This window comes from Ammospiza caudacuta, chromosome 1, assembly GCF_027887145.1.
Source record: "Ammospiza caudacuta isolate bAmmCau1 chromosome 1, bAmmCau1.pri, whole genome shotgun sequence".
Taxonomy (NCBI): Eukaryota; Metazoa; Chordata; class Aves; order Passeriformes; family Passerellidae; genus Ammospiza; species Ammospiza caudacuta.
Genome location: NC_080593.1, coordinates 151,443,836 through 151,457,366, shown reverse-complemented (window position 1 = coordinate 151,457,366; position 13,531 = coordinate 151,443,836). Strand labels below are relative to the sequence as shown.

Genomic DNA, 13,531 nt, shown 5'->3' with positions numbered 1-13,531 from the left:
AGCCACAGCTTCTCTGGGAAACCTGTCCTGGTGCCTCAATTTGGTCTCATTTTACCCACCCTGCCCAAGATTATACCATGGGTTGGTTTCTTCTCTTTGTTTTTACCCCTGTTGAACTTCCAGGATGGAGGGAACTGAAGGCAAGATGATCACCCAGACAGGGCTCATGAAGACTTTCCAATCACACTTGTTTCCCAAGCATAAGGAAGTGAGAAACAAATGAAAGTTCAGGCATGTGCCTGAGCTAGAGGTCAGTTATGGAATGCCTGGATCAGGGGCTCATAAAGCTAAGGAGGATGTTCCTGAAACTGGGGGAACAGTCTGCTCCTCAATGTGCAGAAACTCAAAATAGAAAATCAATAAAATAACCAGACAAAAAGGATCAGCTCAGTCTTGCTGGGAAAGATCCAAGGGTGAAAAAGTAATTCCAGAAAATGAGGTCAACCTTCTCTAATAACCATAGCTACTGTTTGTGCTCCAGTGAGACATGCATGTGTGGAGTTTACCTCTCCTCTATTTATGGATTTGGCCTCTTGACCTGGAATTCAATGCCTCTCAGTTGATCCTGTCGTGTTGTGACAGGCCATATCCTGCGTGTTTATTGCATTGGCACCAGTGTTGTCTTTATCTAAAGTGTGATGCAGGCCAGGGCTGATACTAAAATCCAGCATCCATCCTCTCTGTATTTCTAAACAACCAATCTTGATGTAAGTTCTCTGGTTTTTTCTGCCTTTTCTCCCAGAGGAAACCTCTAAAGCTACTGAAAAGCTCCTGGGGAGAGCATCTGTGCAAATCCCAAAAAAAGATTGGGTTTTGGTACCAGTTTAGAGCAAGAAATGGAACTTGAGATGAAACTTGGGGGACTTTGAGTCCTTAGTGCATCAGCCAGCAGAGATGTCTTGAAAGCTGCTCTAGCTGTGTCATTTGAACCCATCTCAAAAATGGGATCATTCATTAAGCTTTGCACAATGTCAGTATCTTCTCATGTATCCAAGGGTGTAGAGATACTTAAATCCCCACTCTGAGACACCTGACACCCACAATGACTCTACCACCAGTAGGGAAGGGCTGTATGAGGATGGAGGAAATGTTGGAGGGCTTCTTGGTGGACCTCAGACTCTATTGCCACCCATGCTCGGCCATTTCAGCCCTGGATAGATCTCTTTATCTCCTCTCCCAAATGACTGCAGCAGCACTACCCAAGTGTGCAGGGAACCCTTTGGTTCCCTGTGCCAGGGGCTTTCTCAGGCTCTGGACAGCTGGGTTGGTCCAAAGCACATCACAGGCTTTGTGGCATTCGGTTCAGCACCTTCCTGCAGCTGCCAGGGATGCTTCTCTCTATTCCCAGTTCACATCAGGAAGAGGAAAAGAGGGGTATTTTCCTCATGTCACACATGGTGGTGGCATTGCAGTGGCCTTGAGCTGGCAAGTTCCCAGCAAAGAGATTTTGTTCCCACAAAGACACAAGAAAATTGACCTGGGGGCAGTTTTAGTTTACTAGAGATGTTCGGGCATTAGCACCGTGAGTACGGCTGGAGCCCTCTTCAACATTTACAGCAAGTCATAAATTTCAGAGAGATTTAGGGCAAGGAGCCAGATGTTTGGGGAGAAATTCTGAACACTACAGACAAGTGGAAATATTTTTTTTTTGGTAGTGTATATTTTTTCCCATTAGTTGCAAGGCTATATTTAGAAGGGGGATGGGGAGGGGGAAGAGAGGGAGAGAACGCAAGAGACAGATTAGGCATTTCTTCGTATTCTGTAGTCACTCCAGTTGTTCTGCTTGTAGGAACAGATGTCTCTTTCCTGGGCTGATAGCACTCAGGTCCACAAGGAAATTTTCTTACCAGCAGTTCCTCTAACATAGAAGGGAGATCGGGCCAGAGGTAAGTCAGTCCTTCATGCAGGAATACACTGCAGGGACCATTGCAGGGAATGCTTTGGGATATTGGTCAGAGACAAAGAGGGGGCATGGGATGGGGGACAGTGGGAGGCCAGGGAGGATTTGCTGGATATTGGACTCCAAGTCCTGGCTATTGCAACAGAGAGCCCTGGAAGGGGTGGGAGCGGAAAGGGTCCTGCAGTGAACACGTGGATGAGCAGCTCGGGAAGTCTCTGGCTCTGTCCATGCAGCAGGTGTGGAAATCCCTTGGGAAGTGCCTGATCAAAAAAGCCAGGCTGTGCCAGCAGCTATCAGGGGCTGCAAGGAGATTCTCCCTTGTGACTTTCTTTGCTTTTGGGATTTTAGGCAGTGTGAGGATATTTGGTTGTTCTTTAAGGAGATGGAGGTAATGGAAGCGTGCAAAGTTTCAGGCTTTCCTCCTTGAAAAGTACTGTGGCAGCTCTTGTGAGAAGGGGGGTGATGTTTGTGCATGTGTAATCCCAGGTGTAATTAAATTTTGGTGAAATGCATTCAGGAAGGTTTTGGAAGCCAAGAGAAGAGATGGTGCACTGCCTGGAATGGGGTCAGCTGCAAGTGCGAATGTTTTACCTGTTTGGCTATGCAGCAGGGTGCAAGCTCAGCTCTAGGAGAGGTGCTGTCTTCCCTCTCTGAACCCACTGGCTGGGTTAGTAGAGGAGAAAGCAGATCCTTTCCAAGGTCCTTAGCAGACCCCTGCAGAAATGCTCCCTGCTTTCACAGCAGCACACTCACCAACAACGCTGAGCTTTTCCAGGTTAACCTGGTGAATCCAAAATTTGCAGAACTCTGAAGGCACTGTGGGGTCTGCACAGCACTGTCATATGTGCCTTGCTAAGGAAACCAGCCTCCCAAAGGGTTAAGACATGGTTGTCCATCCTGAGATGCCTCAAAAACTCTCTGCTCCCTAACTGGGTCTCCCACCTTGCTGCATTCCCTGGGCCAAGACCACACATTGCTCTGTGCCTCAGTTTCTCCCTGCAGCCAAGAGAGCAGGACAGCTTGGAGTGAGTGCTGGGAGGCAGAGCTGATCCCTCTGCATCATCCCTGCATCCCTACCTGCACTGGTGTCCTGTGCTCCCTGGGCTGTGAGCATTGTTTCACCAGTCCTGCATTCCCTGGCTGTACAGGAGCCCAGGTATTTCCCCAACAGCAGAACTCTGCCGTTGTTCTCCTTTTATTGCCCTTCTCACCTTCTTGCCAACAGACAGAGCAAGCAGGCAGCTGAAGGCAGAAAGAGGAGAAAATTTGCAATTAAAAATTTCCTTCTTAAAAGCAAGCAGCAGCACACAGGCCAGTTATTGTTTTTGCACTTGCCTGTGAAGTTCCTGCATGTGCCTATATGGTAATTTTCACTGCACAGTTCTCCTTGCACACAGCCACAATAGCTGTTATTCCAAACTGACATTTCCAGCACTTTGTCTCAGGCACCCTGGAAACACTCAATGGATTACTGTAATCCCTATAAAATCAAATGCATTTCTTTTTTACTGTTACAACCTCCCAAGAAGACAGGCTCAAATCCATCTTTACTGGCTGGACCCATAGGAGTCCAAATCTATATGTTTTGTTTAAGATGCAACTTTTTTTTTTTTAATGTTAATCATGTTGGAAAAAAATTTTCCCAAAAATATGTGTTTTCCCCTCATGTATAATGGTCCACAAGGGACAGAGAGGGATACACTCAGGAAGTCATGCTCTGATTTCTCTGAAAGTAACAGAGCTGGAAACACACAGCACCTACTGCAGAGATGTCACTCCAAGCTCCCTTGTGACAGATGGCACTTGGTTCGAGCCCTGACAGGGTATGAGATATTGGTCTTTTAAATGCTAGCAGCATGATTGATAGAGCATTCACCAAGACACTTGGCATTTCTTTGATCTGATAACACAGAAAAGAGGGACATGAAAAATACAGTGGAATTGATAAGGCATTGTAGACATCCAAATGTTCAGGAGGGACTTTTCTAAATAGTGTAGTATAAACAAGCAAAAAGAGGCAAACTTCCTTTATTATTACCTTTCTTATAGGTGACCAGTACTAGAAAGCCTCATCAGAGATGTGTTGGGGGACCTCTAGGTGCCCTCCACTGCCGGGTGGATATTTGTAGGTCTGGAAGGGCAAAGTATGTACTATCCCACTTCTCTTTTTGCTTGCACGTGCACATCAGGGCTCGTTCTTTCAAAGATTGAGGCATTTCTGCTGCAAATGGCCATAAAGGAGGTATAAACTCATAAGAAACTCTGCCAGTATGTGAATTTCCTCCTCTGTGTATCTCTGGGAGCTTCATTTCACTGTTTTCATGCACACTCAGGACAAGGGCTGAGAGAAAACCATGCAGACCTTTCCAAGTTTTAAATAGATTGTCTCTGGGGTGTCCAGGACTGTGATCTGTCACCTGGTTTTCAGCAGCAGGTTCAAGCCTGGATGCAGAGAGTTGGTATTTGGTCCAAGCCAAGTGGCTTCAGTCCCATCTGGGTCACTTTGCTCCGTGGAGAAGAGGAATGCACTTTGGAGAGCTGTGCTCTCCCTCATCTAACTGGCAGTGATTCCTCATGGCCTAGGGTGACCTGCTGGACTAAATCATTGCTTGGGCACTCACAGACTATTTCTTGTCACAAAATGAGCTAGGGATGAGTGTGCCTCGCCTTCCAAGGATGTGATTTTGGGCGTGGGCCCACGGAGAGCACAGGATCCACCCATGTGTACACACAGCATTGAACTGGGTGTGGAGGGTGGAGCTCAGATCACAGCACAGGGCAATATCCATTGCCCATCCACAGCAGGGCCTTGGAGATGGAGGAGCACACAGAGGCAAACTGGGCATCTCAGGCAGGAGGCAAACAGCTCAACAGCACATCAGCAACCCAACAACCAGCACTGCATCAGCCTCCACACATCTTCAGTCTGTGATTGCTTACAGGCCTTGAAGGATTACCCCTATGCCTGAGACTGGAGATAGATGTTTTCCCCTTTGCCAGATGGGAAATCTGATTTTCATGGCCAACATTAGAGATTCAAAAGTCAGTTTTGGGGGGTTAATCTCTCTTAGCCTTGAGAGGAAGCTGTATGAGGAGCAGGTGAGCTGACTTGGTCTCTTCAGCCTGGAGGAGACTGAGAGGAGACCTCACTGAAGTTAAAACTTCTTTGTGAGAGGAGGGGCAGGCACTGCTCTTTTCTCTGTGGTGAGCAGTGACAGGACCTGAGGTAATGGCCTGAACTGGTGTCCAGGTAGGCTTATATTGGATATTAGGAAAATGTTCTTCACCCAGAGGGTGGTTGGGCACTGCAACAGGCTCCCCAAGGAACTGGTCACAGCACCAAGCCTGACAGAGCTCAAGGAGCTTTTGGACAACTCTCTTGGGCACATGGTGTGATTCTTGGTCCTGTGCAGGGGCAGGAGTTGGACTCTGTGATCTTTGTGGGTCCCCTCCAACTGGGGATATTCTGTGATTCCAGACAAAACTGTAATTCAGCACATGATCATTCAAACCACCAGACAAAGTAGGGCTTGCTGGGGATCACACTCTTTATGACACATGGGCAAGCAGACCATGGCTGAATAGTGCCAACACCCAGCAATTAGATATCATCTGTCCCAGTCAGGCCAGTTCTCCCATGCTTTGGCATAAATCTGAAATTATTTCTCTTCAGGAAAACAACAAGAAGCAGGCAATACTCTGTTTCACAGAAACCATCCAGCCCTGTTTGCTGTGTTTCAATGCCAAAGCAATTGTGAATTTGCAGGGAATAAGACCTAAATGAAAGGATGTGTAGTGGACAGTGTTAACAAATGACTTGCAGGTTCACATAAGAGGAAACAAGGATCACTCTCAGTGCCTGTTTGTGTGGTTGTCAGCTCCTATTTCCTCTGTCCTCCTAATGTTTTTCAATCTGCTGCCTAATTTTAACTAGAATCTGGCACGAGGGAAAGATCACCTCAATTTTCAGGAAATTAGGCAGCAAAGAAAGGAGAAAGTCAAACAAGTGTTGGAGCCAAGGGAAGAGCTGGAATGTGAGTGCTCATTAAGGCAGCCAAGTGTCCACATGGGAAAAAGTTATAATAAGCATCTCAAGCAGGGCAAAGCATTCCCCCAGCCCTGCAAGCCACTGTGAGACATGAGACTGCAAGAAATCAGGTATCATTTAATCTGACACTCAGAAAACTATGTGCTTTGTGTCTCCAAAGTCCCTTTTATGTCCATGGCATTGGAGGAAAAGGAATAATCCAGCTCTGCTCTGGATTTGGCAATTTCTAACTGCAATTCCTCAGAAGGTGGGTGTTTCACACACTTGCTCCAGCCACCCTCGGACCTGGAGGTTCAAAGGAGACCTCGCTGCCCAGGAATCAAGTGAGAGCAGAGATCTGATGCCCACGAAAATGGGATCTTACCTGCCCTGAGAACAGTCCCATTTCTGCTTTGGAGTAGAATCTCTCTCTCCCAGAATTATCTCTCTTCTCACAGCCCAAGGGTCAGATGGGCACCAGCTTTTTCCTTTCAGCAGCTGGATTCATTCCCTTTCTCTCCCTTTTTTCCTCTGTTCCCCCTGTCAGCAAACCCACCCTCCCCAGGCTGAGCGCAAGACACACAGAGCAAACTACCACATATAGAGGCAAGGCCGACATGCACAAAAACACCATATTTGGCCAGTGTGATCCAGAGTTGAGTGAGAGCTTGCCAGAAAGAGAATCATACAATTTAAATTGAAAGAGAGTAAGTTTAACCCTTCATTTATAAATATGATGATAAATGACCCAGGGAACTTTAAACACCAGAAGGCTGAAAAGCTAAACACACACTGCTGCCACCCCAGGCAGCAGAATATCACCAGCAGGCAGGACAGGGTGAGGGGAACAGGGAGGATGATAGAGGAGCCAGGTTGCCATATCAGATGTTCCAGTTCAGGACAGGGAGATGAGAAAAGCTGGAGCTGTTTATACTAAATTACACTTGTGCTTGTTAACGTCCTTTTCAACTTTCCGATCCCAGTGTGTGGCTCTGGTCTTCTCTGGGTCTGCACACAGAGATCCTTTCTGCACACCAATAAATAATCCTTTTGGCATACAGTTAGGGCAAAACTCAGTTGTCTGACCTGCCTTTTCTTCTGTATCATATTACTTGATTTGCTGAGCCAGATCCAAAAGTCCCCTGGGTTAAGGAAGTGAACCCCGTTAATTTCAGGAAGGTCAGGGTGAGCCTTAAGGCTGTCACCAGGCACAAGGTTGGGTGAAATGGAACATGGGATGGTCAAGGATCTCCTCCTGGAGCAGACACAGCACTGGGCTGCCCATGCTAAGTTAACAAGTGTGATGCCAAGCAGTGAGTGAGTGAGGGAAGAGGCTGCAGGACCTGTTTTCAGCACAGTGACCATCTGTTTCCTATTTGGCCCAAGAACGATGGAACTGGTTGTGTCACACAACAATGAGAAAGTATTTCAGAGCAAGTCCCCCTCTCCCAGTGCTGAGCAGGGACCTTTATCAGAACGAGGGAAAGCAGGTCAACCTCCATTCTCTGTCCCTCCCTTTATCCCATTTCTACCCAGATTCCTGCTGTACTTTTAAGGAAACGCTACCCACAGTTTCCCAGACAGACAGACAAAATCCAGCCTGAGAGGTGTAATATAACAGCCCAGGCCAACTGGCACGGTCAGACAGCACTCAAAAGGATGCATGTTTACCCATCTTGGGCTTTGCAGACTGCCAGCTCCAAGAAACAGGGATTGCATGGAAATCTGTGGGGCTGAGAGATCAGGAAGGTATGAAGTAGACTAAGCTCCAAGCTCTTAAAGGGTTTTAGGAAGGGGGTTAACCCAAAATCTATTTGCTCTGTAAATAAAGGTGGTTCTTGCAGCTCTGCATGAGCTCATGCCATAGTCACAAGTAATAAATAGTGCAAAACACAGCAAAATAAAGGTTTGCAGAGGCTGCAAAGTTTCTCATTAATTTAGCCATGCCCCTCACTGACTTCCATATGCCACCACGTCATGGTGATGAGTAGCTGAAATGACTCACTTTAACACCTGCGTGAGTATGTCTGATGGTAGGGAAAGAGACTTGGTTGAGATAGTATTTGGACTCCATGAGAGGAAGAATTCAAAATCTTTGGAAATGTTTAGCTTTGCTCAGACACAAGGTCAAGCTGCCTTTCTGTGTTGCAAATAGGGGCAATGTACCTTTCTCACAGGCTTGGAGTCCCACAATGGAAAAATCCTTAGCAGCTGTAAACTTGGGGTTTGGTCCAGCTCCATCTCATTAAAAACATTCAGAGGAATTCTGTTGCTTTGCTAGTGCAGTTCTCCATCCTTTCTGCTTGTGAGCCATGAGATGAGAGCAGTCCCACAAAGAAAGGAAGAGGCCATTCACCCAAACATCCATCAGTAACAATTTGATTAGATGAAGATTTTTCCCACCACAGCTCAAGAGGCAGCTTTTCCACAGATTGTCAGGGAGGAAATCTTCAGGATTAATTAAATTTTCTGGGACTTCTTTCATGTAGTTGTTTGGATTTTGAGTTCAGATAGGGCAGCAATGGACAGGGAAAGCTCTAATGCAGCACTTCTTTGCATATTTAATTTGGCAAACACAATGTTACCTGTTGTTTTTCAGCAGTTTACAATATCTGGAGTTTATTTCCTTGCACATGGGGCTTAGTAGAAAAGGTGGCTATGTAAGCCAAGACATTGTATATGCTGATTATTTTAATTTTCTATTTGTCTGTAACACGTCCTACGTCCCTCAAAGGCATTGTGAGGATGAAGAACATTTGAATGTATTTGGAATTGCTGATTTCATTGAAAGAAAGGCAAAATAAGATGAATATCAGGTGTTTGTGATAAGGGATCTCAGACTGAACAAAAATCTCCCAGAGGAGGCAAGCTACTAACAAGAGGCAAAATCAGAGCAAACAGCCAGTGCCATGGAATTACAATGAGAAGACAAATTCATGTGTAATTCTATAGAGTTTAGTGCAAGCTCAGGGATGGGATGGGTGATTTTGTCTTCTCCCCTTGCTCAGGTATGTGTCTGAACACAGACATACACTCTCACAATGCACTCCAGGGACATCAAAGTCTTTCTTTATTCCTTGGCTTCCACAGTGCTCCTCTTGATAGCATCTGCAAAGAGAAAGCTGGGAGCAGATCCAGGCATCTGCTCATTTCAGTTTGTTTTCATAATTAACAAAGCAAAACAAACAAACAGAGAAGATGGTGAGAATTTTAGGAAATCAGTAGAAAATGAGCCAGGATTTTGCATCATCCCCATGCTTCTTTCTCAGGTGCCAGACTTTGCAACTCCACTACCTTCAGCCTACTTTGGGGCCAGTTTTTCCTGGTTTTCTCTGACAGTGTGCTTGGCACAAAATGTGAAGAGACAAGACTCTCCCTCAGGAGCCTGCAGGCTCAGTCAGACCTAGACAAAAAGCCATGAACATGTGTGCCACTTTGGCTGCTACCAGAGCTCAGTGCAGGGGGAGGTAACCTGGTCACTCCCAAAACACATGATGTTCCAATGTCTGGTTTCTGCTGGGGATGGCCTGGAGGGAAAAGGAGACAGAAACTAGCATTGCTCCTCTCTGCCCAGTAGTTCTTTGGGGCATTACAGGTGGTCTGACCCCAGATTTCAGGATTTCAGTCCTGCAGTGTATTCTGGCACTAAGTTGGATCTCAAGAAGACTCTATGTTTCAGCATCAGCCATTCCAATGGTCAATTCAGCTCCTTGGGCTTCAGTGTCTACCTAAATAAAATAAATTTACATTTGATTAGAAATATCTTTCTGAGCTCAAGGACATTAAAAACCAGCTTTTTCCTTCAAACCAGTTCCACAGACTGAGAGGCAAGAAGAAACTAGAGCAATCCCCAGATTCCAGGCCAACAAACCCAAGATCCATCATGATGGCAAAGTCACTTCTCCAAGAATTTTCACACCTGGTCTTCTAAATTCTCAGTCTTAATCTCTGCTTTTTCTCAACAAATGTTCTGCTTCACTCTCACCTGGCTTGAATGAACCAAGCAGAGTAATCACAACTAGGCTGTAGCATTCCATGAGGACTGTTGATCTTGAATGTTGCCAAACACTGGTGAGACACATTAGGAGTGTTGTATGCAGGAAATGCAGAGAGACATGGGGGGCAGGCAGAAGAAGGCTTTGGCACTCATGAGGCAGGCTCAGAGCTGCTGTGGTGTTCTCTGGACTCAGTTAGTACTGTCCCGGCAGAACATTTTCTTTTGGGCAGCAGGAACTCTCCTTAGGACCTACTTTTCACTTTTGTCCTAAGTAGCTTCCTCCTCCACTTTGTACACAGCCACCAACAGCTTGAAGCACCTCACAGGTGATACAGCACCCTTGGTCCATCCTCCTGATCCCCATAAGCACAAAAGGATTGAAGGAAGGGAAAAAAAAATCTGCCAGAGGATGGGGTATGCTTGGGGGAACTGGATGGACATCCTGACTCCCTCAGCAATTCCAGACTTCCACACTGAGACACCCAGCCCAGGCACACTGCAGCTCTGTGAGCACTGGGAGATGTGTTTGCAGCTCCTTGTCTCCCAGTCCTTCTGCATTTGGCTCATTAGCAGGGATTTCAAACCCTCATAAATCAACTCTTTCAGCATCATTCTCTGCTGATCCAAGCTGATTTTTTTAACCTCAAAACCCTGCCCAGCCACTTTGAGATATTCCAGACATTTTTCAACCATTTATTTTTATTGAAACCAGCCAAGTCTCTGTATATATTGTGTCTTTTTTTTTTTTATCTTTTAATATACAAATCAGTTTAAAATAGTGTATAAGTCAGGAATGATTTGCAAATTAAACTGTCAAACCCTGGCAGGACCAGTGGCTTAAAACCTTAACTTGAAATCTTCTGGCTGCTGTTGCTGTGAACACAGATCTGTAGAAGATGCCACATAACCTTCTTCTGCTTTCTCAGACAGTTCAGCCTTTCTTTGATTTCAGAGAAATCTTACAGCTCCTGAAAACACTGCTGCATGTAACTCTCTAATGGGATCACCTGCCCAAGGCAAGGGATATGATATTTTAGGAAACAAATGCTGGGGTTATGGTTATGCAAAGGTCTTCTGGCCTTAAAATCATTTTTGTACAAGGAAGAGGAAGAGAAATTTGAAGTGGGGTGTGTATCTCTTCCCTAAAACATGCATCTGGAACCACTGCAAGGCACTAATTATAAGTCCAGGTATTTCCTTGCAATTATTGGTAATCCCATATTGGTAGATGGGGATCTACTTACTACTCAGGATGTGCAAATATGTTGGTTAAAATGTTTTTAAGTGACAAGATTTTTGAGCCCTAAGGAATGCTGACATATTTATCACTAAACCTCCATTTCTTTTCTTCCAGATTGCTGGAAGTCAGTGACCATGCCGACCTCCTCCACCCAAATGCTACCCCTTGACTCTATCAACTCCACCGAGGAACCTAACTCCAACATCAACTTGTTCTCCAAGTTCCTCAACTCAGACAAACAACTGTTCACAGATTTTTATAACCTGTGGATTGTCCTGATGGTAGTCAATGCCATAATTTTCCTGGTGGGTGTTGTGCTGAACAGCTTAGCGCTGTATGTCTTCTGCTTCCGTACCAAGACAAAAACCACCTCTGTTATTTACACCATCAACTTGATCGTAACTGATCTCCTGGTGGGCTTTTCCTTGCCTGTCCGGATCATCATGTTCTACAGTTCGGGGGATTGCAAGAATTGTTCCTTGGTTCACATCTTTGGCTACTTTGTCAACATGTACTGCAGCATCCTCTTCCTGACATGCATCTGCGTTGACCGCTACCTGGCAATAGTGCAGGTGGAAGCCTCACGTAAATGGAGGAACCCGACCTGTGCCAAGGGCATCTGCATCTTCATTTGGATCTTTGCCACCGTGGTGACTTTCTCCATCCTGACCATGGCGATACGGTTTGCTGAGTGCTGCCTCTCCAAGATCCTGGTCCTGATGGTCTGCGAGTACTTCTTCCCCCTCATCATAATCATCTTCTTCACCACCAGGATTATGTGTGCCCTGTCCAAGCCCAGCCTCATGCACCAGAGTAGGGAGAGGAGAATGAGGGCTGTGCAGCTCCTTATCACCGTCCTCATCATCTTCATGATCTGCTTCACTCCTTTCCACGTGCTACAGGTCGTAATCTCCATCAACCCAGACATGCCCCACAACGTCAGCCTCCTCGTCTACCACGTGACAGTGACTCTGAGTAGCCTCAATAGCTGCATGGACCCCATTGTCTATTGCTTTGTCACCAATAACTTCCAGTCAACCATGAAAAACATCTTCAGGAAAGCCGAACCAGAGCATACTAATGCAGACATCCTGAGTATGAACAAGAACTCCAAGGGTTCCAACGCAAACATTGCCTTCTCAAACACAATAGGAAGCCCTCTGAGCTTGCCATCACCAAGCAGTGTTCAGATATAACCCACATGTGATGGGACATGTTGCAGTAAGCCAGTGCCATGATGCTGGAATATTGATAGGATGCACAGTACTATAGTTTTTGAACTCTTTGTGTTTTAGGCTGAGGTTCAGACCAACAGTGGTGGAATTTATTCCTCAAGAACATTGTGGTCTGTTTGGAAATGGAACCTACAATGCTGTTAGTATCATACAAAAGAGAGTCCATAATTACTGTTCCCAGCAGGGAAGTTTTCTTTGTATTTTAATACAGACATTTTGCTAGCAACAAACTCTTTACTGTGGTTTTCTTTGTGTGTTTGTCATCGTAATGCAGCACTTCTAGGATGGCTTAGAAAGCAGGATAGCTGTGGTTTGTAATGAAAGATTTTGTGCCTATATACTTAAGAATAAAGGACAAGAAGGATGTTTCCAGAGCTATCCACAACAAAGATTTTAGATGCCAATGAAATGGGAAAGAAGTATTCTAGCCCACATGTCACTAGTGACAACTCATTCATTCCTGAAAAAGTCTGAACCTTCTCAGGGAAGAGATTAAGTCAAGCAGTGAAATCTCTTGGCTATAAGAAAAAATACATGTCAATGTATATATTTTCATACACATTGTCTGTGTTGGGGAGAGGTTAAGGATATATTCCACCTGTATTTGGATCACTAAATCCCCTGAATTGCAGATGAGTACACAAAAATCAGTGAAAATGAACATGAATCCCAGCAAACTCTGCTGTTCTGCTCTGTCTCCCTGAGGAACAGCCAAGATGAAAACCAGAACCAGACTATGATGCTATACTACTCTGGTTTGGTTTTTCTTCCTGGCATGTTGTAACATCAGGGCTTGATGTCCTAATTCCCCCAGCAGTCCATCCACTCAGTCACTCAAAAGTCAATACTTACAAGCACAGAAAAAGAATGCATCTCAGGCATCTATGTTGAAATCATTCACCCCAGGACAAACTCACTAGGATGTTTTAAAGAGCCATGTTTAAAGTCTCCTAAAAGCCTAAAGAGGCTAAGGATGCTGCAAAATTCTAGCAGTTTTTGATGACATTATATCAATGAAACAATGCAAATGCAAAAAACCAAAAAAAATTATCCTAGGAAAACTGCAAAACCTGTGGCATGAACAGCAATAACTGCTGTTGTTGCTCTACATTTCCTCACTCATATCTATGGC

The 13,531-nt window shown here is 45.3% G+C and overlaps 1 protein-coding gene across 1 annotated transcript; it reads left to right on the top strand.

The window, feature by feature from the left end:
* Positions 1-11,298: 11,298 nt before the first annotated feature.
* On the top strand, positions 11,299-12,455 carry GPR20 (G protein-coupled receptor 20). The gene has a single exon (XM_058818197.1). It carries the CDS (start codon positions 11,299-11,301, stop codon positions 12,358-12,360), a length of 1,062 nt encoding a protein of 353 aa, XP_058674180.1. The 3' UTR covers positions 12,361-12,455.
* The last annotated feature ends 1,076 nt before the right edge of the window (positions 12,456-13,531 follow it).